This window comes from Monodelphis domestica, chromosome 5 (assembly GCF_027887165.1).
Source record: "Monodelphis domestica isolate mMonDom1 chromosome 5, mMonDom1.pri, whole genome shotgun sequence".
NCBI classification, from domain to species: domain Eukaryota; kingdom Metazoa; phylum Chordata; class Mammalia; order Didelphimorphia; family Didelphidae; genus Monodelphis; species Monodelphis domestica.
In genome coordinates, this window is record NC_077231.1 from 140,640,981 (window position 1) to 140,668,543 (window position 27,563).

At 38.6% G+C, this 27,563-nt stretch overlaps 1 protein-coding gene across 5 annotated transcripts in view; it reads right to left on the bottom strand.

Moving 5' to 3' along the window:
• Window positions 1-446: 446 nt before the first annotated feature.
• SFMBT2 (Scm like with four mbt domains 2) overlaps window positions 447-27,563 on the bottom strand; it is a 285,508-nt gene continuing 258,391 nt past the window's right edge. For all 5 annotated transcript variants that reach the window (XM_007503935.2, XM_007503933.3, XM_007503934.3 and 2 more), the window contains 5 exons: window positions 17,989-18,164; window positions 12,802-12,968; window positions 11,691-11,951; window positions 10,149-10,277; window positions 447-5,338 (listed from right to left, as the gene is read on the bottom strand). In XM_007503935.2, the coding sequence (XP_007503997.1) occupies window positions 5,198-5,338; window positions 10,149-10,277; window positions 11,691-11,951; window positions 12,802-12,968; window positions 17,989-18,164 (874 nt within the window). In that variant the 3' untranslated portion in view covers window positions 447-5,197. The remainder of the gene's footprint in view (window positions 5,339-10,148; window positions 10,278-11,690; window positions 11,952-12,801; window positions 12,969-17,988; window positions 18,165-27,563) is intronic.

Genomic DNA, 27,563 nt, shown 5'->3' on the forward strand with positions numbered 1-27,563 from the left:
AATTAAGATGCCAGTAAAAATGCTCTGGTCAATAGCCATGAAATGCCAAGTCTGATGGCAGCCAATGATGGCGGTGGCAGACCTGGACCCAGATGCTCCCGCAACTCACCCTGGCTCCAATTCCCATTTTGCTAGGTGGTGGTAGAATTATCTGAGTGTATACCTTAACATTCCTAACACCAAAAAGAGCTTTCTGTATCAACTTCTTCACATATTCTGTGGTTGATCAATCTGGATCAGAATTGATATGTAATTAGGAAAGGCCATATACTTTGCTTTGGCAGAAAATGAACATCGTTGAATTTTGGTTCCCAGATTTCTGTTTTATCTTCTATGTTGTACTTTGTAATAAAACAAAAACTATTATGAAAAGATGAGTCATTTGAAGGAAAGAAGTACATTCATTGCTCATCTTCCGGGCATAGGTCAGACACAAGCACTAAAGGTGGTATTCATTATTACTTTATTAACAATGTGGCTTACAATTTTTCAAGTAAAAAGGGGATTTTTTTTCATTTAGAATAAAAATTAAAATATAACTCTGAATATAGATTTTCATTTATTTACATGAAAACATATATACAGAATACAATCTTACAGCAAACTAACAACATGCCCTTTGTCCTGCAAATTTCAAAAGTAAAAACACCATCAATTTTTTCTTTTACACACCAAAAATTACACAACATGAATCAAATTTCAATACAAACTATTCAAACTGGAATGCAAAACAGCAAAAGGGCTTTCAACAATCGCCACTAGAAAGAATTTATGCTTCTAAATATCATGCTACTTCCCATTTTGGACAATAAATGAATTTTTTCTGTCGTTTCTCATTTGTCTCAATTACCCAGCATACAAATTATTATTATTATTATTATTTTTAGCAAAAGATTGTCATCCTACAAGTTCGTTTTTTTCTTCACTGCATCTTTTCCACCCACATGGGACTCTTGTAATTTCTGGTTAAGGTTTGGCACTGTTTACATTCTCATTGTTATCTGACCTTAACCATTTTCACTGATCGTTTAAGCAAAAATAAATGAAAATCAAATCTAACTTTGGATATCAAACTATGATTTAAAATAATGGAATAAATGTGAGAAAAATTAGCCAAAACCAAAAAAGCAGCTTCATATGTTGGCATTTTTTAGTGTGTTCGAAAGATGTTTGGGTAAAATGAGTGATTTGAACCAGGCTAATTAAGATTCAAACCAAAATATTTAGTAGGTCCATGGCATATTATGACTCTGATGGTTGAAACTGGGAAAATACAATAATTTAGCCAGGGCAAATGCTAGTTAATTTAAAGGGAGGGGCATAGACTAATTTTGAGCACATTTTATAATAAGAAAAATTGCACATTCCTGTTATGAGGACACCTTACATTATTATTGTTACCACTTTTCTCTAATTTTCACCTGCTTCTGAATTATTATTGCACCAAAGAGAAAATGAGATTATCTGTTACTCCAAAGGTTTCTTCTTCAGAAACTATGGATGTCTTGCTTTATCTGCTCTCTTTAAATATCTCTGCCCTCTAATAGTAATCTAAAAATGGAAGAAATTGAGCCTTATGATCTCTGTCAAAAAGTGATTCTGATGATCTAAATCACAGCAAAGTGGTTTTTAATGTGATTTTTCATTTTCAGTTATAAACACAAATATAAATTGCTTTTTAAAAGAAATATGAAAACCCCCAATGCTTTCAAAATGTGGCAGGTTAAGAAGAAGCATCTTAGAATGGAGTGTTTGCTACAAGATACAAAAGCAAGGCTCAGTGTTCTGCCTCGCTTAACTATCACAGTTCTAAGAAGATCAGGAAATTCCTGTCAATCTGCAACGGACAAAAAATGTTTTGTTTCCTAAAAGTATTAGCCTGCATCAAAGGTTTAGATCATTATAACTTACTGAGGAGTGAATGAGAATTAGCTTTTAAATGTAGTAGGGTGGGGGGAAAACAGAGTGAAAAAGCAGGAAACTTTAAACTTTGTCTCCATAAAATTTTGCAAACTCACATCATGTTTTAAATACATTCTGGGAGCTTATTCTATAAAAAGAATATTAGGGAACTCTCTTATACAGAATCCTTCATCATGACCATATGTCAATCTTTCTCCTTTAAACAGCTATTGGTCACACTTAAAAGTAAGGAAATATTTATATCAAGGTTGGAAATATAATCCTCCTGGTGGGATATAGCAATATAATCTATAATTTTTGTTTGTTTGTTTGCCATGGAACAGGAGGCAAATTAAATTAGGCGTCAAGGATAGAAGTTGTGTAATGTACAAAGGTCCAACGTATTTGGGGGAATCTGATCTCAAAAGTATTGTTAAAGGAGACAAATTATATTACAGGTAACTAGAATGAAACAATGTGGAAGAACTAAGAAAGCTCTTTGGAGAGCAGTTAAATAAAAAGAGGCTATAGCTACAATCTTGAGAGGGGCAAAAAGTGATTGCAGTGAGAAGTTTGGGGAAGGCCCAGAATGGTGATGGTGGTGGACTTTTGGACCCTCAATACATGGTCTCAGAGTCTTCATGCCCTTCTGATTAGCAGTGGTGAAGATGGAAAATTTAACTGGTCTTCAGAAACTTTTATCAATTTAGTAGAAATGGAAGAAAACCATATCTAAAGGAATCTTTGCGTATATGGTTTTTCTGGTGGGGGGGGAGCACAGTGGTTTTTAATTTGCAGAAATGATACACACTGAATTTAAAAATTCTGGAAGAGATCAGCAAGTAAATCAAGCTATGTCGGGCTATATAGTAGCATCATAAGCTAAAGGAAGAAAGCTTCCCAAATCCCGCATGTATTTGATTTAAATATCATGGCCCTAAAATGAACTTTTTTTTGTTGTTTTTTGTTTTTTTAACTCAAGAGCTGTGAGGATGGTCACCATGGAAGAGGCTTTGGTCCAAGCACTCATGGGCTCGACGTTGAGGCTGTGGCCCTCTCCTCCTCCTACATGCACACAAAGATTGAGTCAACAATACACTCACCCCATTCTTCGCCTGTTATCTGGCAAAGAGAGTATGGAGAGAAAGTGTAAGCATTGGGAAAACCATCGGCATTGCAGTTCCACGAATCCAAGGCAAGGCTGAGTATCCAGTTAGAAATTAGCCCAGCTTTGATTTATGGGCTTCCTTAACACACAAGTTGGTCATAGACCTCTCTCCCTTTCCTCTCCAATCTCCTTGCACTTTCTGGAAAGGGCAGGAGAAGTGCGTAACAATGCCCAAAGCAAATGTGGCGCAGTCGGCGCATTCCTTCACATTTGCTGAAACAGAAATCACACGGTTTGAAAAGGCCACAGAAAAAAGATCATGAAGGAATCTGCACAGAGAAAAGGCCCAAATTCTTGAGTCTCAGAAAAGTGAAACTTCACGGGGCCAGGAGACCCACAGGGAGGTCCGAACTAGCTTGGAGAATATTGGCTAAAACTCTACTACAAACCAATGGTGAATCACACGGCATTTTTCTAGCATTACAATGATGCCAACAGGCACTCTCGTAAATGATGCTCCATCAGGGATCTCCAAACGAAACTCCATTCAGTAAAGGTGAATAACGAGGCTGTAAGCACTCGCTTTAACAACCTCAATAGCAGAAGATATCCATGTAAACATCTTGCTTTGGCTGACGCCAGTGCCCAAATGCTAGACAAAGGTCAGCATCTCCAATCTGACTTGCCAGAGCAAGCCTGACCGATGAAATATTCCCATGATGGGAGCCCAGGTCACGGGAGTACAGACACCGCCACTGAGGAGACCAAATTTTGGGTGGGGAATGATCAAAATGGTTATTTTAGAGGAGTCGAGTAAAGATGGGAAACCACTGCTGTGGAGCTCAACTCCTGAATCATTTAGAATTTGTTCCTCATTTCATCTATTTTTAAAAACCCAGTGGATTAAAATCACAACTGCTTAGGATCACTGAGACACCTCCATGTCTTGACGAATGGCTGGTCCAAGAGCACTCATCCTGGAGCCACAGAGAGGTCTATGTAGGCAGTCTGCTTCCCGAAGGACTGATGCCTGCACAAGGTTCCAGGTTGGTCTGGGGATCTGGATGGAGTTGGGGTTCACTGTGCTCAGGGGGAGGTTATGGGGGGGGTCCAGTTCTGTCTACCCAGATAATGCCATTAAGAGAGCAGACAAAAAGGGAGGAGAGAGCAGGTGGTGTTCGGTACACAGCAATCATTGCTGTTTCTCCCATTCGTTGTGTTGAAGTTTAATCTGTGAAATCTGGGCGACTTAACCAAAGCAAAACCATGCCACGCAGATAGGGAACAACACACTGTGGGACTCACTGAAGTAATTTTAGGTTGTCTGTGACACCCCTCGTCTGAAAAGTTCCGTTGCCTCGTTGGGGGATGCTCAAGTCATTCCCTTCAACATGTCCTGCAGATCCACTTCTTTAGGAGAATTAGAAGAACCCCCTTCCTGATCTGGTTACAAATGAAAGGGGCCAAAGCTTTATTTCATTAAGAGTTGTGAATACTGTGTCTCTGCAGACTTTTTCTAGACTCCAGCTGTCCCTTCCCAAGCTCATTTTTCCTAGAGTGCTGACAGACCTAGAGGATTAGCTGGTCTTTTCAGAGTCACATCCTGTTTTAATATGTATATTTATCGACTCTCACACATCATAAATGGGACAGAAATGTGTTGATCAATTTGAGATCAATTTGCAAGGGTAGAAGCCACTTGAAATTTTGATCACACACATTTCAATATGAAAGACGTGTGGACAAATTTGCTTGAGGCTTATTTGTAGCTCTCTTTTTTTAATTACCCAGTCCATATCCCACATAATTGCTGAATAAACACACGGCCGACTCATAACCTTTTTCTTGAAATGAGTAGGACGCCCCAATGAGAAGGCGCTGTGGGTTTGGTGGGAAAGAGGGAGCCAGGTTCCCTCTGCTTCTGCTGTATCGAGGGGAGGCCACAATATTAGACGGCGAGTTCTGCTCTCAGAAAGCGGTGGCTGGGAGAGGTCAGTGTGCTTCTAAAACAGAGACATCTTCCAGAAATCTGTGGGGGTCAGAGTTAGTTAAGCAGTTTGGGTCTTCCTCACACTGAGATTTTTCCTTAGTGCTTCGATTTCACATGTCTGCAGGCAGAAGAAAGTCTATTGCCAAACGGCCCTTCTTTCCCCACAAAGAAATTCTCCTCGATGAGAGGGGCTGAAGTTAGTTGGCATATTGTGCATAGAATGCAACTTTAACTCTTTCGATCTGATGGCAAAGCTTGATAGCAGGTCCCAGTTTCAGCTCCATGCACTCCTGCACCGTGGGAAGGGTCAACAGCAGGAGTGCTTGGCCATCAATGTCCTGGCAGAAGACAACAAGGGTTAGACGTTGGGGTCTCCAATTACTTTCTATCATGCACTCCTTGGGTAGCCTGGTGAAATCTATGCTTTTCTAAGAATAATGTTTTCAAATGCACAAAATAAAATACAGTCTTTACAAAAGAAACCAGTTATATTGAAATTGTTTTTAAAAGTTCTTGATCCTTAGTGGATAAACTCCTGCCTTAGGGAGAGGAACAGTAAATGAATTTGGCTGGAGCAGTGCTGCTTTCTTGCTTTTGTGAAGGTCTGGAGACCTTTGGGTTACCCTGAATCCAACAAAAATTACAAAAGCCCCGAGCTGGAATTTCTCACCTTTATTTAGGGATACTGCTCCAAGCCTATTTTAGCCCACCCAGCCGTTGCAAAGTTCTTATTCACACAGCATTTGTTGTACCTTGAAACAAAGAATACACTTCACCAAGGAGGTGATGGAGGGGAAACGTTTGGAGGTGAAGCTGCCACGGAGATCGGAAATGGAACACGCAGCTACCTGCATCGTCTGCAGATGCTACGCCTACAAGGAGGACCAGGAGCTGCTCCTGTGGGGATGGGGATAGGGATGGCCCCAAGAAGGATCCCCTGCCTTGCTGAAGCCTGAATTATCACCATGAAAAGTCAGTTCTTTGGGTCTTCAAAAAACATTTGTGTGGGGAGAGTTCAGAAGTATTTGATAGAGTAGGAGTAATCGACAGCTGGCTGGGAGTAAAAGCAGAGCAAAGGTGTGAAGAGGGGCCTGGGCAGAAAAGGTCTAAAGGCACCAAAAATGAGGACAGGGAGCGCTGCAATGGAGCGCATCAGAATTTTTGTTAAGCCAGCCTGAAGCATACACACAAGATAAAGAGATGTCCTCTTGTAGAGGAGAAATTTAGAGGAACACTTGAAGCCTAAACACTTTAATTCTTTCACCGGATAAGAAGTGCCTTTGTTGTGAACAAATGCCCAAATCCTGCATGATGTGGATTTGGTGAGTGGGCTGCCAGCGTCCTTCCCGTGACACTTGTCTGGATGTGGCGAGAACCTCAGAGAGTCTGAAACTTCCAAGATTATCCCAGCCATGATCCCTCTAAGCTATAAGCGCACAAGTGCAAGTAATGTATAAGACATGGCCAATATCCACAAACAGAAAATGATTAGTTTATTTTGTTTGTGCAAAGGCTTCTGTCTTCAAAGTAATGGTCTCCCAATTGAACTGAGTGATCAGAATTCTGGCAGAAAATGGTCCCTCTATCTTGGGAACAAAAGACTAAACACAAGGACCATTTATTTACCATTTGGTCTAGTTCAAAACTGTCATATTTATGTGCTCACACACTAAAATAATGAACACTGCCAGATTTATAAACAAACCAGAGGGCTGAGTACAGACATGTTGATAACAGGACAGTCCATTAATTTGTTGATCTCTGACAAATGGTAGGGATGACATATATCAAGAAATCACTGCCCTATTGCTAAAGATGCAGAGTTTTGATAGATTTTTAGGGCCATAAAGGGAGCTTAGGGAATTGTGCCCTGATTCATCTGTCAAATAAAGAGGCCAGTCTATATGATCTCTAAGATTCAAATCTGATTGCATTTGTGACTATAAATTACACACGTCAGCCCAAATTCAAACTTGATGCTATAAGCTTTAACTCACAGAAACTTCAGTTTCTTATTCATTGTGTTTAATCAGGCTTATTTCCACTTGTAGTATCTAATTTTATTATTCAGAACATTTCTATTTTATATATAAATTTATACATTCAGAACATGCCTATTAGTGCCTAGCAGACAAGTAAAGTTATTTGCCAAAGGTTACATAGTAATTCAGCGACCTAGCCTGAACCGGTGACACCTGACTTTATATGCACATTTACCACATTGGGAGTGGGAATTCGAGTCAGTAACGTCCTTGAAGCAGGTAGAATGAAAATCTTATCAGTAGTATTAGTATTATTAATGTTGTTAATAAGAGGCTGGCATTTATAGATCACTTTAAAGTTTGCAGAGCACTGATACATATGACCTCATTTTATCCTCACAATAATCCAGGGGAAAGAGATGTTATTATTGTCTGCATTTTACAGATTAGTAAACTAAGGCAGAAAGAGGCTAATTTACTGGCCTGGCGTCTCCAAGGCAGGATATGAACTCAGGAATTCCAGACTCCAGATCCAGTCAGTATCTGTTGTGCCACCTGATTTATTACATTCCCATAGGTCAGTACCGTGCGTCTTTATTACGCACTAACTATGCCTGCTACTCTGACACTGAGAATGAAAAACTTAAATGATCCAACAGTTGTGTCCTCTGCACTTCCCTATTATTGTCAAAGGGGATCCTCATTGTACCCACAACCCAGGCTTGTAATCCTGGCACCCCCCTCAATTCTTCAAGTCTCCTTCTCATGTATCTGATCCATGATGGAATTATGTCATTTCTCCCAGAATCCACCAAATAGGCACACAATTATTTTTATGTTGTCTTCCCACTGGAATGGGACTTCTTTGAAGATTGGGGGGGTGGGGGTGGGGAGAGGTCTCTGCCTCTCTTTGAACCACTCAACGGTTAGCACAATTCCTGGCACATCATGCACACTTACTAAATGACTTGTGACTTGACATAGATTAAAACTTAATCTTTGGTTTTGAAGGCAATTCAGTATTTTGCAAGGGTTCAGGATAATTATTTTGAACAATAATTATTAATATACACTTCTGTAGGGGTAGAGGATATAAAAAGGGTGCCCCTCTCCCATTTTAGATATCGGATATTCAGCTAATTTCTCTATCAAGGACTCTTTTTTATTAAAATATATTGGAAAATTGATATCCCAGGATCAAGTTATTTAAGCTTTTCTGTTCTATGGATAGTAGGTATATAAATGTGCATGTTTGGAACATGAAATGTTAAGTATTTAAAAAGCCCATTTCAGAAGAGCAGAAGGAACATGAAATGTTAAGTATTTAAAAAGCCCATTTCAGAAGAGCTACAAAATTTTAGATCTGATTGAATAATATGTAATTCTTGCAAATGTTTCTTTTTGTTTATAACAATCTAATAGTTTAAGATATTAAAAGTAATAAATGCGTATAACTATTTCACCTTTAAAAAATATGTTTTAATACCTCAGACACTTTGCTAGCTATGTGACCCTAAACAAGTCAATTAACCCCAACACCCTAGCTCCTACCACTCTTCTGCCGTGGAATCAATACTTAGTATCAATTCTAAGATAAAAGGTACGGGTTAAAAACAAAAATGATAAAGTCTGTGGGGATATATGTTTCATTTAAAATACTTGAACGTCACCCAAAGGAAACCTCAGAGAAATCAGAGTCTTAGTATTTGGCCCAATAATGGTAACTAATTAGCAAAGTATAGTAATTAAAGCTCTAATTGAACAAAAAGAGAGCTGTCAAGTGCCCATTCACATTTGAAGTTCAGTAAGTAATAGCCTTCTACTCTGATAGATAAAATGCTTAATGTTAAATTTGAATTTTAAAATGGATAAGTATACTCTCCATTAAAACTACTCCATCTTCCCTTTCAGGGGAAAAATAATAATATTCTCAATGGTCAATATTTGGATTCATGTTTTTCTAATTGATTTTGGAAAGGCCAGCTGGGGATTAAGGAATCTACCAGATCTAATATGTAGGGCCAGAATAAAGACAATGTAGTATAGAGGGAAAAGAACACTGAATTTGGACTCAGAAGATCTGATTTTAAATTTATAAAGTGAGTGGGCTATTGTCTCCAAAGGTTTCCAAGTCATGAGCCTATGAACTCCACTTTATGGAATCAGCCTAAAACTTTCAGTTTCACAAAATTATACATGTATAATTTTGTGAAACTTAAGGAATATATATATTCTGGCCCTGTTACAGACCAGAAGTACCAGGTAAAAAAATTTCATGTCCCTTCTATTCCTTAATTTTTCTGCTTCACTTCCATTTTACCATATCTCTTGTGAAAAAGGGACATGCAAATGACTATGAAAAATTTGGTAGAATTTTTCTCCCTTTACTGTTTGAATGTTCATACTGTCATAATTATAGACATATTGTCCCTTTTTCTAATTTATTTTGTGAAGATAATTTAAAATATGCTTTTATTTATTCTAATCACACTGTAACTAAACATTATGAAAATACAGATAATGTGCTACATTGAGCATTATATAAAAGAAAACACTCACTGGCTTAAACTTTTCTATAAGGCTAACAAGTCAGTCATGGGTGTTAATCAGAAATAATGTGCCTCCAAGGAAAGCAAATTTCCTTATTTCCTTTACTGTGATGAATAGCAAAATTTTGATCGCATCTTTTTATTAATGGACTAGAAGGGAAATGCTACAATTAGAACAAAGGAAACATTAGCATCAATTTTTTGCATCCGTAGAATGAGAGGGAGCCTTTTAGCCCTAAACTTCTAACCTTTTTGTTGAAATCCTAAGAAAATGTCCATCTGCAGGTTATATAGACAGAAAATATTGTTGCATCTTTTTGGCAAGGCTCTCCCAGTTACCCCACGCACACTTTCTGCAATAAAATAATAAGTCACCCAAATCGGTAGCAATGCTATAGTGAAAGTTAGTAGGAGAAGGAAAGGAAGACTCATGAGATGAATCTGAGTTGGAATGGGCCTCCGAGGGCATCCTGCCCAACTCATCATGGAGTAAGAAGTCCAAATACAACATATCTGATGAATGTTCAAATAAGATCAAATTAAATTTTTAAAGAAGTTTATTAAACACCTCCTGTGTTCAAGGAAGAAGTGCAAAGGAATAAAATAAAATACTGTACCTGTTCCTGAAATATTTTGGCCAAGGGAGCACAATCTGTCAGTTTAATAAACCTCACAACATCTGTTACCGTCCATTCTAAGGGGTTACTCTCCAGGACAAGTTTCTCTTCCTCTTCATGTTTTACTTCCTACAGAAATCCAAATGTGAAAATGAGTCAAATGAAATTATAAATACTTCTGTGACTATTTTGATTAATTCTGAAAGCTACTGAACCAAATCGTCCCAAACAGAAGGCATTTGTAGGATGGAAGATACCATTAATTAACTCTCTCTGCACACCTAGCAGATTGGCTAACATAACAGCTATGGAAAGTAATGAATGCCGGAGGGGATGTGGCAAAGTGGGGACACTAATTCATTGCTGGTGGAGTTGTGAATTGATCCAACCATTCTGGAGGGCAATTTGGAACTATGCCAAAAGGGTGATAAAAGACTGTCTGCCCTTTGATCCAGCCATAGCACTGCTGGGTTTGTACCCCAAAGAGATAATAAGGAAAAAGACTTGTACAAGAATATTCATAGCTGCGCTCTTTGTGGTGGCCAAAAATTGGAAAATGAGGGGATGCCCTTCAATTGGGGAATGGCTGAACAAATTGTGGTATCTGTTGGTGATGGAATACTATTGTGCTAAAAGGAATAATAAAGTAGAGGAATTCCATGGGGACTGGAACAACCTCCAGGAAGTGATGTAGAGCGAAAGGAGCAGAACCAGGAAAACATTGTACACAAAGTATACACAATGTATACATTGTGGTACAATCTAAGGTGATGGACTTCTCCATTAGTGGCGATGCAATGTCCCTGAACAATCTGCAGGGATCTAAAAAACACTATCCACAAGCAGAAGATAAACTATGGGAGTAAAAATACCGATGAAAAGCAACTGCTTGACTACAGGGGTGGAGGGGATATGACTGCGGAGAGACTCTAAATGAACACTCTAATGCAAATACCAACAAAATGGAAATGGGTTTGAATCAAGAACACATGTGATACCCAGTGGAATTGCACGTCGGCTGTGGGAGAGGTGGTGGGAGGTGGGGAGGGAAGAAAAGAAAATGATTTTTGTTTCCAATGAATAATGTTTGGAAATGACCAAATAAAAATTAAAGAAAAAAAATTAACTCTCTCCAGTCCCCAGGCCACATTAAATATACCATCAATGATGAGGGTCAGGGCCATGCCTTCAGGGAGGGATGTGCCTTCCGAGCAAGGCTCATTGGAGCAAAAAAAAAAAAAAGCAGTATATAAGCAATAGCTTAATGTAGCACATAGGAATAAAAAGGCAGGAAGTGATCGAGTTGTTTGTTATTGTTCAGCCACATCCCACTCTTGGTAACTCCATATGGGTTCTCTTAGTAAAGATGCTGGCTTGCTTTGCCATTTTCTTCACTGGGTCATTTTACAAATGAGGAAACTGAGGCTAACAGAGTAAAGTGACTTGCCCAGGGTTTCAGACCTAGGAAGTCTCTAAGGCCAGATTTGAACCTCATACCCTCCTACTAATAGTCACCTGGCTACCCTATTCCTCCAGTCTCACCTCCAGCCTCTCTTGTTTGACCTGAGTGCATCGCTCCCCTTCTGTGCAGGGGAACGCCTGGGCTTTGCGGCTCCTCCGGGCCCTCTCCACAGGTGGGGGCCGCTCTGCCTCTGGGCCACTGCGCAAGGTGACGGCCCTCCTGGGCCGGGCTGAGGGGACATCAGCTGAGGACGTGTCGGTCTGGTCATCTCGGAGCTCTGAGCTAGTTTCCTCGCTCCCAGTGTCCTCTTCCATGGCATCCATGTCCTCTTCTTCACTTTCCTGACACAGAAAGGGAATGCGCACTAATGGGTAAAGTTAGAGGAGAGCTGTGTTCCTACCTGGGGCTGGGAAGAAGCAAGGATTCACTGTGGCTTCTTGTCTCTCCAGGAGGCCCTGTAAGACTTCACCAGTGACTCCATGGGGATGCTGCATTCTCCTAGCTTGCCTGGCCTGGAAAGCTCATGTGTGTTCTATACTCTGCTCCCAGTCCTCTGGTCCAGGCCACACATGATTGTGTATGCTCCACAGCTAGGATCCTCCAGTTTAGCACCTGGGGGCTCAGAGCTACGCATAGGGCTTATAATCTTTTGTAGGCAACAAACACTGCCTAACCCTAATAATTTTCTCTATGCAACAATCATTGGGGGCTCAGAGCTCTACATATTGCTTATAATCTTCTCTGTGCAACAATCACTGCATAACACTAAGAATCTTCTCTATGCAACAATCAATGCATAATATTTATAATCTTCTCTATGCAATAATCACTGAATGCATTACACTAATAATCTTCTCTATGCAACAATCACTGCATAGCATTTATAATCTTCTCTAGGCAATAATCACTACATAACACTAATAATCTTCTCCATGCAGCAATCAATGCATAACATTTATAATAATCTTCTCTAGGCAAGAATCACTGCATAACACTAATAATCTTCTCTATGCAAGAATCACTGCATAACACTAATAATCTTCTCTGTACAACAATCACTGGGGGCTCAGAAATTTGCATAACACTAATAATCTTCTCTAGGCAACAATCACTATATAACTCTTATAATCTTCTCTAGGCAACTGTCATGTTCATCCAAGGGGAGCTAAGACTTTTTTGAGTGATGCTCACCTCTGCTGATCCTGCTGTGAAATCTACCGTAGAGGATCGCCTCTTCTTCTGTACAAAGATCGATTTCCGTCGTTTCCTTCGTCTAGTGGGCTTCGGGGGCCCAATTTCAGTATTGTTTTCTCCAATTGGGGGTTTAACAATCTTTCTTCTCTTTCCATAATAATAAGCTATAGGAAAGGTAAAAGCAAAAACTCAATGAACAAAAGGCTTTCATAAATAGTTTATTGACTAATATGGTGTTTTTTCTGCTATCAACAGAGATAAAAAATTCTGACCATTTTCTCGAACTGCCCCTCAGGGCTGCATTAGCTCTGCCTACTGATCTCCTTAGCTTTCCTTAATTTTTCAACTAAAATTCCATCTTTTCATTGGAAATTAACTGATTCTAAGACAGAAGGTAAGAGTTAAGAAAAAAAAACAGATATAGGGCATATCTTTTTGTGGTCTTTGCATTGTCCTATTCATTTTGTTGCTGCAACAGCAATTAAGTGGAATATTCTTACCAGTGGGATTAAAGTCTGAATTTTGGAGGACATACATATTTCCTGAGAAGCACTGAATAGAGTGTTCTTGAAGGGACCTTATTCTCTCTCTGTCTTAATCTGAGCAATACAAACATGTACTGATTTCAGAGTACAGGGCAAAACATCTTCTAATACTTACTAGCTATGTGACCCTAGATAAGTCTCTTACCTCTAGCTGCCTTAATTTACTCACCTAAAATGGGAGATAATAACAGCACCTACCCCCCACCCCAGGATTACTATAAAGACAAAATGAAATGATATTTGTAAAGCAGGTTACAAACTTTAAAGTGCTGTAAAATATTAGCTACTATCATTAAAAATTCTGGCTTTCTTCCAACTCAACTACTCAACAAAACAGAGAATTTAGCTTTCTGACATATTAAATAGTGAGTAGTAGTTATCAGTATACATGCCAACATTCCAGAGAGAAAAAGGTATCTTGGATCAGCACTGATGAATAATGTATTCATTATATGAACTAAACTCATAATCAATTACTCAATTAAAATCACTACTGAGAATGAAATACTTAGGGTCATGAACAAGAGAGCTCATTAATTAAGCAGAAGCTCATCTGTCCCACTATGTGGTTCTCATTTTATAACAGAACAATGAAATGTAGCAAAGGAAGATTTGTGGATGGAGAAGTCATGAAAAAAACCCAAACCATTCTTCAAATTTCAACTTTAGGGGCAACTGTCTGATCCGTAATGATCTCTACAACCTTAAATCGTTATCTATTATGGGATATTGGTAGGGTCAGAGGATTTCTAATATTCCTCCTAAATGAAATGATTCCTTCATAAACAAGCTAGAATTTAGTGCCTATATGTTCAATGGCCCATATTCATACATTATGGAAGTAAATGAAAGCAAGTAATTTTTAACCCCATTGATTCAGTGGAGTCACAGTGAAAAATTTCTTAGGGAAGATATTTGCACTCTCCACCTGATAAGGTTCCAAACAAAGCATTACATAAATATGATTTATCATCATCTTTGGATCAGTCTCTTAATAGAGGCAAAATACCTCCCAGGAACCTGGAATTATTATATAGCTCTCTCTCTATTTCCCCTGGGACACAAGTTGCTGAACATGCACAAACTACTGTAACATGAAGAATCTCTCCTATTTATCTAGCTCAATGTACAAGATACAAGTGAACAAGTATCCACCTACGTTGGGAAATTCCAGACTGGCTATGCAAAGTCTGTTGAAGTCTGACTTTTAGAAGGACTTCAGAAATCAGGACTGTTTTTACTGAATGAAGTAGAAAGGGTGGCATGTTTTCCAGCTTTTGAACTTCATTCAATGACTGTTGTCACTTATTGTTCAAAAGTCTATCCAAAGATTGTTTTATCTTCTTCCCTCTGGCTCTGTATAAATTCAGTTCAGTCATCAGCAATGTTCACTGTGAGCTGACCCAAAGGACTTTAAAAGATTGTGTAGCTTCGAAAGCCAGACCTAGAAAAATCTTTAGTTTCACTTTTAATAGTATTTAATTTTAATTGCAGTTGCCTGCTCCCCCCACCCTAAGCCTAAGTGGAAAGGGTAGCTTGTTTTTCCCCTCAATATCAGAGGCCAAGGTGAGCCCTCAGTGATGTCCTGCTGTCCTCACTGCTGGTGGTTGCTGACTTGACCACAATTCTGTGAACACTTAGCTCATTGTAATCCTACAAAGAGAATCCAAGTTTTAGAGCCATCCAATTCAATTCTAAGACTTATTAAGCTTCCTCCCTGTGCAAGGCTTCATATCAGGTTCTGAGAGGAATATCTAGATAAATAAAATAGAGTCCCTGCTCTGGAAGACATTATGATTTAATATGGAAAAAGATGTGTAAACAAATAATTATATGCATAGGATAACTCCTATTTATATATGTGTGGATGTGTATACATAAATACATAGACCCATGTAAGATTTAAATTAATGTCTAATACTCCAAGTATTATATTTTATAATATTTATTAATAATCACTTGAAGTAAAGGAATAAAAAATAATTATCTAACAAAATATAAGGCCACATGAATAGATTCTCCTGCCACTCACCTCACAACACCTCCACCAGACAGGATCACAGGAGGGGGAGGGAGGAGGAGGAGGCGGGGCTCCACCAAATTTATATCCTCCCTACATTAGCATGTAACATGAGAAGGAACATGGGATGCTAGAAATTGGAGTTCTAGGGTACAGAAATTAACTACACACCCATATAGACATATTTGTCTGGGGCTTGCGTGCAGAAGAGGAGTTTGAGAACTGATGGGAATCCTGAAATTTGCAGAGGGACAAACATTTCCTGGGAGACCTGAGAGCAACACAGGCCTGCTGAACTCTTTGACATGAAGGCAGATCTTAGTCATGCTTGGAGTACCAGAAGGGAGCCACACAGTCTTCAAGAGAGGAAGAAAAAGGACAGTAAGAGCGGAAGACCATCAGCGGCAGCAGGGAGCACTGTCCACAGGCTTCCTGACACGAGCTAGGGAGAGTGGCCAGTGAGGATGACAACTTAAAGAAAAATCTGAAAGAAAGTCTGAGGTGGCAGAGAAGGGAGAGAATGAGGAGGGTCCCCAGGCTCCCTGTAAGCATCACCCATCAGAGGAGTCAGGGCATTGCTTGTATTTACTTCCTCGAGGCCCCTAGGAGGCTCCCCTGGAGACCTGCTCTTTTCCTCAGCTTCCTCTCACTGAGATTCTTCGGTAATAGAAAAGTCTCCTGTGTCATGATGCTACTTCAAACATAAAGATACCAGGGATTAATTAACAGATACACAAAACTTAATTTAAATTAAATTTAAATTACAACAGAGAGACAAATCTCCATCTGAAGGTTAGGATTTTGTTTTTTTAAACTGGGGGCTCTGAGCTATTGTAATTGTGTTCATACTTTTTCATCTAATAGTAAATCCATAAAAAGAGCTGAGAAAAGGAGCCATGTGTACCAAAAAGATATTCTATTGCCCCTAGGAGTGATCAATGAATTATAATCCATGTAGCTCATCAAATAACTAGCCTCTGAGGTGAGAATGCAAAGGGGGCCAAGCATTTTTTAGGCATTCTAGCCTCGAGTAGGCAAGACAAAGGTAAGATATGTAAAGGTGGCCAAGGCAGCTAGGAGGCCTAGTGGATAGAGCACCATGCCTAGAGTCAGGAAGATCCATCTTCCTGAGTTCAAATCTGGCCTCGGATACTAGTTATATGACCCTCCTCAAGTCACTTCACCCTTTTTGCCTCCATTTCTTCATCTGTAAAATAAGCTAGGGAAGGAAATGGTAAACCAGTCTAGTACCTCCGCCCAGAACACTCCAACAACACAATGGAACAACTACAACAAAGGTAAGGTAGGTGAAACAGCTGAGAATCAGCTCTGACCCTTCCAGAAGAGAGGAGGGAAAAGAAACGAAAGGGTCCGGGACAGTCCGCAGCATCACCCAAATAATTATCATACCAAGCAGAATGGGATCGATGCTTAAAAAAGGTACAGTGTGCTGGGAGAGTTCAGAGAACCGTGCAGGAATAAGCGGAAGACCAATATGACTGGATAGACATTGTTTGAAGAAGAGTGGGGGGAGGGGGAAGCTTGGAGAGGTCAATAGGTAGGAGTAGTGTTGTAGAAGGAAGAATCTTGTCCATGATCCTGTACAAGCAGACAGTCCAGTTCAGTAAAGATTATTCTCTTGGAGCTAATCATTTGCTGCCAGAATAGACAAGCTGAGCTGGAAGTCAGTAGGACTTTGGGGGGTAAAAATGACAGGTGGCAATTTAGATTATAAACCATATCTGATGCCTATCGAGTCCTATAAGCATCCTGCATCCATGGTGTTTTTGAGGTTCTCAGGCACTCCACGAACCAAGACAAGGGGTGATCTTTACAGGGGAACACCTAGCACAAGATGGACAGATAAGGAGACGGCCACATCCCTGCAGGAGGAGTCCAGCCATTCGTGAGAGCATATTCCTTCGCAAAAGCCACCGCTTCCCAAATGACCTAAGGAAAATAATATATGTGCCCCGGAGTATTTGGACAAATGGTCTATAAACTAGATTGCTTTGGCAAACATAACGAATGAAACGACTACACTACTACTGTTCTACGAAGTTAAACAAATTTTATCTGTACATCAACAAAGGTATTCCCTTTCTTATTTTATACTCTGGATTGTCTTTAAGATGTTCAAAATCATTCAGCCTTTCTATTTGATTTACAATGAATTCCAGCCTCTTCCTAATCATCCTTCCTTCTCATCATCTCTTACTATTCCAATACAGCCATTCTAAAAGGCTGCGTAGTTCAGTGGATAAAGAGTCGACCACGGAAGTTTAAGGTTTCCCTCTCTTCTCTACTCAGAATGGCTGTTGATTTTCAATAGTAAAGGGAGTTCTTCAAAATAGTAAAAACACAGATTTGGCCAAAACCCTCCTCCCAACTCATACTATTACTATTTGTCTAGGGCAGATACTCAGAATCATTCCATAGACATGGCTATAAAAATTATTGGAAAATGACCAGAAATAAGAGGAAGAGTAACTTATAGCCTATGTGGTTGTTTTGGAGGGGGAGGAGTTGAGGAAAGGAGACCAGGGATGTGGGGGTGAGAGAAGGGGAAGGGGGGGCAGGAAGATATTGGCTGGTGCCAGTTCCACAATTAAGACTTACTGTATTTGGTTTTGGTATGGATAGAACAGTTTTCTGGGCAGATCTCAGAAACCAGAACAGGACTAAACAGATTTGGACAGCATTCCAGCTTGGCACAAACTCTCTTGCAGAAATCTGCTACTTGGTCAGACGTTCGTACAATCTTGACAACTGCCCTGTATGTTTTACCTCTATACCTAGGAAGAGAGAGAGGAAAAATGCTTTTTGAAAACTTAACTTTTATTCATAGGATCAGTTTCTAGGTCAAGTTCCACACATATCATATTAACCTTTTAAACTAAAGCAAATGCAAAATGGCTTAATTTATTTGGTTTCATATTTCTAAGCAAATTTGATTACTCAACCAACATGTAAGAATCTATTAGTTGCCAAAAAATTCCTAAGGCCCACATGCACATGGGTGTGAAGCCCTGGGGACACAAAGATGAAATCAGACAGTTGCTTAGAATTTAGAATATAGTAGAAATAGTAACAGATGCACAAAATATACATTAGTCATGACCTACAAAGGAGTGAGGCCATGCAAAACAGTACAAGAAATTTACAGAGGGTGAAATCAATTCTAGTCGAAGGAATGAGACAAAGCTACATGGGAGAGGTGTCTAACTCCAGAAGCTGGGCCTTGAAGGAAAAGATTTCCAACAGCACTAATGAGTAGAAGAAGAGAGAATTTTATTTTTAAAATGGGAGACAAGAAGATGAGGCAAGAATGAAAAATGAGAATGGAAGTGAGTGAGTAGCAAAGTCATGAAGTACTTTTATGCTGTAACATCAATGAACTTTATGTATAAATAATTAATGTGTATATAAATCAAAAATATAAAAAACTGTTAAAATAATCCACTATAATAAAGTTTTCCACTAAGTATATTCTCATTTGGTAAACTACAGGTTAATACATGATATATAAACTAATGAATATTAGTTCCAAAAATAAATGTTATGAAATGAAACAATGTTTTTATCATCACATTTTATTTTTGAAAAATTGGGTACATAAGTAATTATGTTATCATTTTGAAAACTAAGCAATTCAAGACAAAGAAATCTTGTCTTGGAAAAGATTGCTTATCTGCTTCTAGTAATTCAACTGATTTTTATTATTCAAAAATGGCATTTCTCCAAAGAAGTGACAGGGAGAAAGACCTACAAATAATGCATGGTCACTTTTTTAAAAGACAAACACAATGAAGAAAGAAAGCAAAATAAGAGCCCAGAGCAAATCTCAAATGCAACAAATAACAAAGTAATGAGGGAGTGTCAGTTCTAATGAGACATGTGACCATAGCAAAAACCACTGTACTTAGATCTCTCATTTAGTGTTATTGTTCAAGAATAGCTTGACTACTTATTAAAGTTAAGAGAGATAATTTCTATATAGTCACGATTTCTGAAATTACTTAAACAAGAAGATACAGCTTTGGTGAAAGTCAGAAATTTTCCTTATATCAAAGCTTAACATTTCATCTCTTTTTTTTTTAATGAAGAGAAACAGACTAACTGAAAGTTTATATAACCCTCCCAAGTTCGGTGGATGTCCTGATGCCCAGCTCAGAGCTCTTTGCTGAAGAGTTATGCTACAGCCTTAAAGAAACCACATGCATGAGATATAATGTGGCAAAGAATAACTCAGCCCTGGCAACAACATCTCTGGTTAAGATGATGCCATGGGTTCCTTCTAAGTGGATGGAAGAGTTGTCTACTGTCTAGAGCCTACGCCCTCAGGTCATTTGCCCTTCTCCCATTTTTCAACAATTCTCCAATTCTTTATAATCTTGAAGAAGTCACCAAAAGTAATTCAATGCTTCCATCCAACATTTCTTTCTAAACGCTTTCATCTTGAGTTTCAATTCCCTATCAGATATATTTTGTGCTATCTTTTCAGTCTAAAGAAGAAAGGAAAATAAAAGAGTTAAATAGTTCTGCCTTTTGTCCATCATTCTTTATCAAGGTCCCATTTACCCTGTGCCACAGGGTTATAGCTTTCTCTAATGCTTTTTATTTCCCAACATTGTTAGGAAAAAAAATCTATTTGTCTTCAGTGACCTTGTACACTTTCAAATCCCAATTCTACCTCTATGATCAGCCCCTATGGTATGCTAAACTTAACTTTTGGTATGATATTTTTATTTAAAATTAAATTAAATTCAAGAATTTAAAATCTTTGGCATTAAGACCATATTCTAAGGCTTCAACTTCCCTAACCCTTACTTTTTCTTTCTAATCAGGAGCTTCCTTCCTTAGATTTAATAGGGCCTCTGATTCACTCTTGGGTGGCTCTCACAAACAGCATTCATTGTGTTTCAAAATGAAAATAGCATCAAATTGGTAGGTAGCATGACCTAAGTGAAGTCTTTGGGAGAAAGGTTAAAATGACACCCAAACTGTACATTTGTCCCTTGTTGTTGTCATCCCTTCTAATTTAATATTCTTTGGGATGCTGAGGTTTTCTATTAAATGGTTAAACTCCAAACTTTGGGATAACATTAAAATTTATATAAAGTTGAAGTACAGGGCCTGGGTTCAAGGCTTAAAGTGCAGAGGCCGGGACTCACAAATATGTACATGTTTACTGAATTCTCTAACAATTGAGTCTCTGAGACTCCTACTGCAAATGGTCAAACAAGTTATGCTATGACCAATGTGCATACTGGGTAAAGATTCAAGTGTCTGAGAAAGGATGGGGAGAGCAGGTCCCTCAAAGTATATTTTGATCTTGTGGAAGAAGATAGTTTCTTAGGATTCAGTTGGAAAGTACTATAAAACCCAAGAAAAGGTTAATTATAGAATATTTCTTAAATCAATATAAAACCAATAAATTATATTTGTGGATGTAATTATGTATTGATGTATTTATTGAATGTTGATGTAATTATACACCTTGTCTAGGCAGAATTTTGATGCTACACAAAAACCATCATTATTATTGTTGTTTGTCAGGGAATGAGAATAATAAGATAACTAAGATGTTAGTCCTGTTTTAAAGGCCCTTAAAATGTAGTTAGGGAGATAAGACATGCAAAAAACAATGCCAGAGAACATGAGAAATGAAGAGGTAAAGTGTAAGACATTCTATGAGTTCTGATTGGCAAAGGGAAGGAGGTTGCTTAGGAGGACTTCACAAGAGGTGGCAGCATGTGAGGTGTGTCATTAAAGACAGGAAGAAATCTGAAGAATAATAAAGAAAGAGAGGCCAAGGATAATTGAGTTTTTGGTATCAAAGGGCTAAATTGGATGTTGCTGACGATGAACAATAACAGTTTGTAAATGTAGAGTGCTTAAATAATTTTTCAAACATCTTCATATGTTTTCTTTTGTTTAGTCCTGTAGGAAAGTTTTTATAAATATTCCCATTTTACAGAGGGAACTAAGACTCACAGGACACTTCAATAACTTACCTAGGGCAAACGACCGGAGGAAATGGTCTCAATTGTCATACAATGTATTTGAGCTCATATAACCAATCAGGTAGTGCTAGGACTATAGTCCAGAGTCCTGGATTCCTAATAATACGAGATCATATTGCAAAGAAACACTATAATCTATGTAGAATTCATCCGGCGAAATTCTCCCCAGAGCTGAGGGGAAGTATATAGCAAAGAAATAACTCTTTTGTTGGTTACAAAGAGGAACTGCTGAAAATGCATGGTTTCACATTTTCTCCTGCAGCCATGAAACTGAAGAGAAAAAAATCTTTAGCCATATAATTTATTAAATGGCCCATATAGGCTAGAGTAAACACTAAGAGAAGATTTTAAAGAATATCTTACATGTAAGGAAAAGATAAAGCAATGGAGAGATAGTAAAGCAGACAACTAAGCTGGTACACAATAGAAAAGTCCCTGACATTATAAATCATCTCAGAAAGAAGGAAAGGAAAATAAAATGGACAGATCACTGGATCAGAACTGATGAATGGCAAAGATAGCGTCAAAGAAAGTGGTCCAGAAGGCATCTTGCATGAAAGAGGGAATACCCATTCAGGCAGCTCCTAGCTAGGGTACTCGAAGCAAATCTTTCACCTAAATTCTTTCTCTTGCTCTCCTTTAGAAACCTTTATTTTTGTTTGTTTGTTTTCTTCAGGGAGGTTTGCCCTGAATGGTATGTGGTTAGCAATGATGTCAGGAGATTGGGAGGACTAAAAGAGTTGTCAGAATAGATACCTCGAATGAAAGAGGGGAAACAGATGGAAAACCTGACACTGAGCCATCAAAGATTCAAAGAGAGAATAACTGATTTGGAGCGTAAATCTATGGAAGTAAAGGACAATCTGAAAGGAGAGAAGCAAAAAAGAGTTAAGACTTAAAGGAAATGTTGCTTTCTGTATTCAGACATTTTAGGCAGTTTTCTTATATTTATTTCTTGCATTATATCAGGGTTTTTGTTTTTTTTTTAATCTACCTTGTTCTTCTGGGATAGAGGTATCAAATAAACCTCAGTGCTTGAACTAATTTAAAATATAATATGGAAATTTTGAACAAAAATAAAAATACAACACATCATAAATACTGTTAATATTTTTTCTAATTTTTCTAATTTCTAATAGGCAACCTGCCTAGGTTCAGTTTTGTGGCCCCCTGAGTTTGCAATTAATTTTTCTGGGAGATCTTTAATCCTTAAATTATCTCTATGCATCTTTATCCTGCAGATAAGACCACATTTCCTTTAACTCTTAACTGTTTTTTTTTTGCTTCTTTCCTTTCAGATTGTCCTTTACTTCCATAGACACATTCCAAGCCAGTTATTCTCTTTGTTTTTATTCTGGTGAGACTTACTCCTCCGGATTAAAATTTATCTATTCTACCATTTTTTTTTCCTGTGCAGTCCACAAATTCTTTCACAATTCTTATTTCTCTTTTAAACCATCAAGGAACAATGTGCTGTGGTTCCATAGAGTCCACTGCCTCACTAATGTATTCTCCTCCACCTTGCCCTTCTTCATAGATGCTTGAATTCTTTTCCCTGATTCGGAGGCTATTTTCCCTTCTGTTACTAGTATCTCATCTGATTTATCTGTTGATTGATGCTCAGAGTCTTCTACTTCCTGATCTCTTTGGTCATTTCAGATTTCCCCCAATCATTTTCCCCTTCAGACTCCATTCCCTATGAGGTTGTTTTACCTCCAACCTTCCTATTTCACTAGCCTCCACATCACCTTCTCCCTCAGTGACTTCTGGGGAACACAAGTGGCTCTAGATGGTTGCTGGGTTCTTTCCCACCTTGCCACCAACCCCTCTTGCCCTGGCTTTTTCTGTTCTTCAGTGCCTCATGCTGGCTACACGTGCCAAATTGCTTTTTATCTTCTTTAAGAGAACTTATTACAAAAGGTAGCTTTCTGGGTAGGTTGGTAGTGATAGATCTATTCAGACATGATGGATACTCATGAAATTGTTTTTAGTATCAAGAGCACTAAAGCTCAAAATAATATGTAACTAGTGAAGGATGCTTGATATTAAAAAAAAAAAAAGTTGTTTTTTTAAACCTGTAACTGGAGGGAGGGAGCAACTAGATAGCTCAAGGGATAGAGAGTCTGTCTCAGAGAGGGGAGGTCTTCCTAGCTGGTGACCCTGGCCAAGTCGCTTCGCCCCCATTGCTTCGCCCTTACTGCTCTTCTGCCTTGGAATCAATACATGTTATTGATTCTAAGAAAGAAGGTATATTTTCAAACCAAACCAAACCAAACCAAACCAAACCTAGAGTGGGGAAGGAACTCTTCAGTCTGGCATTGGGGCTGATGGCAGTGGCAGCAGTTAACATTTATATAATGTCTATTATGTGTCAGGCACTGTGCTAAGCATTTACAATTATTCTCATTTGATTCTAACAACAATCCTGAAAAAGTAGGCTTAAGCAGCATGTCTAAAGTCACCGGAGAAAAAGGAAATACAATAAAAGAGTCTTTTCTTCCAAATATCTAATTGCAGCTGACTGAACTACACACGTAAGTTACATTTTCATCACTGGCATTCAGTAAACAATAATAAATGGACAAACATCTATACGGTTTGAACGCTATAAGAATGACAAGCATCTTTTTCACAGACTATAAATTAAATGTAAATAAAAAGATATTAGAAGATTCCTATGAAGACATATGGTAGTTCTTGTGAACGTTTACATATCGATCAAGACCCTTTTCTCAAGGATATTTTACACTCGTCCAGGATGTAGGTCTGTCTTTACCATTCTGTGAAGCAGGAACTGGGAATGGTAAGTGATAGTCATCGCCTCGCCCTCATGGAGAATAAAAACGATTCCCACCTTTCTTTGAAACGCCATTTTCAATGGATTCTGAGACATATACCTTTGACAGCTAAGTGAATTAAATGTGAGTTAATTTATTCATGACAGCAAAGATTTCTGCCTCTCTGCTAAGAGGGAAATCGCGCTCTCCCTCTCTCCTTTCCTCCTCCAGTAAACAGCCGAGTTGTCAAGATCTAAAAAGCTGTCATTCTACATCAGAAAGGAGGTGACTCAACATGTAGTATGATAACACTAACATTCCTGCTGACTATAAACCTGTCATCATTAGCAGCTGCTCAAAGATGCTATTGTGATCGAGCGCACTTGAAGCCCAGTGGAGACAGACATTTTCTCATTAGAAGTTGCTGGGAAGATTCTGCAGTGGAACTTACTGTCAGAGCTGATCGACTAGGGAAGGCGTTGCTTTTAGATAGGGCAGAGCCAGATTTCGCAAAGCCTGTTTTGATTTTGTTAGGCTGGATTTCATCAAAGCACCGATCGCCCCGGCAGCACAAGAACTAGTGCCAGCTCTGCAAAAGGGGCCGTTCCCGCCTTGGAGGGTTCGGCACGAGTGGTGCCTCTGCGAGAGGGGCACTCAGGACGGAATCCACCTGAGGAGGAATTGCTGCAGCAAAGCAGATGACATTCTGCTGATAAAGCCAATCCCGACACAGTAGAATCTCCTCGATTAAGATCTAGAATCACTCCAAAAAGCTCAACCCAACCATCTGCACAGCTAAAAGCAAACGGTTGCAGGACTGCCGCTTCCCAAACGATGAGATGCCAGGAAAAGGCGAGCTCCTCGAGCCGACCCGTCCGCGAGCATGTGTGGATGTGTGCAGACACGTATCGTTTTGTACGGTATTCTAATATTCCAGACGGAGTCACGGTCATACGCTATCTATGTAGGTCTACGTCTCTTGGATGGACACTACAGAGGGACGATAAACCGGTCCAGTATTAAAGAGAAAGATATTTGAAGCAAATGGTGCTCTTAATGGCTTTGAGCGTCTTCCTGAAATAAAAGCCTAAAACCTTCAGTCTAGTACTTTCTGGTGATGGCGTGGGGTCTTGAATGATGGAACCCTAAATCTGGGAAATCAAACTGGGGCACGTCCTCCCTAAAGCAAGGGAAAATGCAAGTGAATGTTAATAAGCTACAGAATAGCACCAGTGACTTGCATCATGAATGGAATATTACATACATTATTATTAAAGAGACATATGGCAAAATGATGTATAAAGAGAGGGGGATAACAGTCCAGAGGCCTTTGGGGTATCCAGGAAATGCCAGGAGGCTCTTACAAAGGCCCCATGGAATGAGGGGGATCCCCCATGTAAAATGAATGGAAGGGTCTGGACAACAGTCGGATAGATGAAAAGGCACCTGCATCAATACCTGCATCACTGAGATCATAGATCCACTAAAATATACTCTTATCTGTGGATATTAGATGGATTCTGTGTGTACTGAATTTGAGATTATGGCTGGGGACAAAAAACACCAAACAATAAGAGATTTTCCTGACTGCCCAGATAAAGAGTCACCTTCTAATAACGAACAGACTTACTATGATTCTCTACCATTATGAACTGACTACATGGGATGAAGACTCTACTATTACTGATTCCTTTTTCAGTGGAGCAGAAAAAAATATGCTCTTAGAAGAGAAAAATCCCCATTTCCTTTTTCTTGTGTCAAATATGAGGTTGGTGAGGATGGTTTCAGATACTTTCCCTAAAACTTCCTTGGACAGAAAAACCAAGTATTTGAAATGGTGTGATGCTAATATTTGAGAAATAAGAGAGCAGAAGGAAAAATCTACTAATTTTTCACTGAGTAGGATGGACATGCCACAGCATCCATCAAAAAGAAAAAACAACCAAAAGAAGACTTTTCCTTTTGGTATATACTTTCTATCTTGTCTTATCTTTATAGCTTCATTAGCCTATCAGTGATTTCAACAGGTCACACTCAAAAGATGGCCCTGAATACACTCAATTGCTGTCAATAAGTATTCAAGGTATATTCAAGATGAGGACAATGCAATGTGCTAGTTTTTCAAATATACCTGAGCATCCAAAGGAGATAATGAACTTATATTGAAGAAGGATTAATTAGTTTAGCTATAAGTGAGAAATTCTTGATTCTTAACATTTTTAGCATGTTCTCTCTGGACTTTTAAAGACTAGAATTAAGGTACCTTCTGTGCAGGGTGTAATTTCACCAAGAGGGAGATATGCACACTAGATCAGAGGATCCTTGACCATTTTTGTGCCATGGACTCCTTTTCAGAATAATGCAGTAAGTTCATCAAATAAAATATATAGGATAACAAATGAAACCAATTATGTTGAAATTATTATATAGTTTAAAAAGTCCACAGATCCCAGGTTAAGAACTCCTGGACTGGAGAGATACACTCATTCTCTATCCAACTTGTCTTCAATATACACAATGTGCCAAGGCGAAGGATGAAAAACGTGTTTGTACAGTAAGTTAGGAGGAAATATGGATTCCAGAGGAAGTAAGCCAGAAAAAAAACCCAATCTATTTTAGGGCAATGAGTATTTTTTTAAAAAATCAAGTTTCAGAGTATTTGCTCAGCATATAGTTAAGTTACTTGCCTGGAGCAAAGTATATTTTCTATCTATGTACTCATATCCATCAAACATTTGGCTACAGGATCTCAAATTCATATTTCAAGGCACTAAAAACAAAGTAAAAATTACTCATCTAGTAAGTTTACTTGCAAATAAATGAAGATCAGAAGAAAATATCTGCCATTCCAAGACACAATCGCCAATACCCTCCCCTCTCAATCAGCCCTAAAGAAATGCTGATCCATTGTCCTAAAATAAAAGAACACGTCCAGAGAACAAGGTATGTGTTTTTCCATGTGTTCTTTCCAATATCTTAACTACAGATATCAATACAGCTAGGTTCAGATGATTGTAAAATGAATTCCCTGGGGTAGGTGTATTATTGTCATTTGCGTATTTCCAATGGGCTGGAACCAATTACCATATTTTAAATTATAACTTCAGAAAATATAAATTCAAATATATATGACCACTTTAGGGGATTCATTATTTGTACTAATCAAGACTTGTATCAAGTATGTTATTCATACTTGATATCAAAGATATCAAAGATACCATATTGTCTGCTTTTCAGTGCAATCAAATAGTTGCTACTGAACAACTAAAAAAAAAACTTACAAATCTATGCTTACATAAATCTATTACTTAAGTTTGTGTCCTAAATGTAATTGGAGATCATAAAACTCACATAAATCTACATTTATACATGGCACGTATAACTTCTGGAC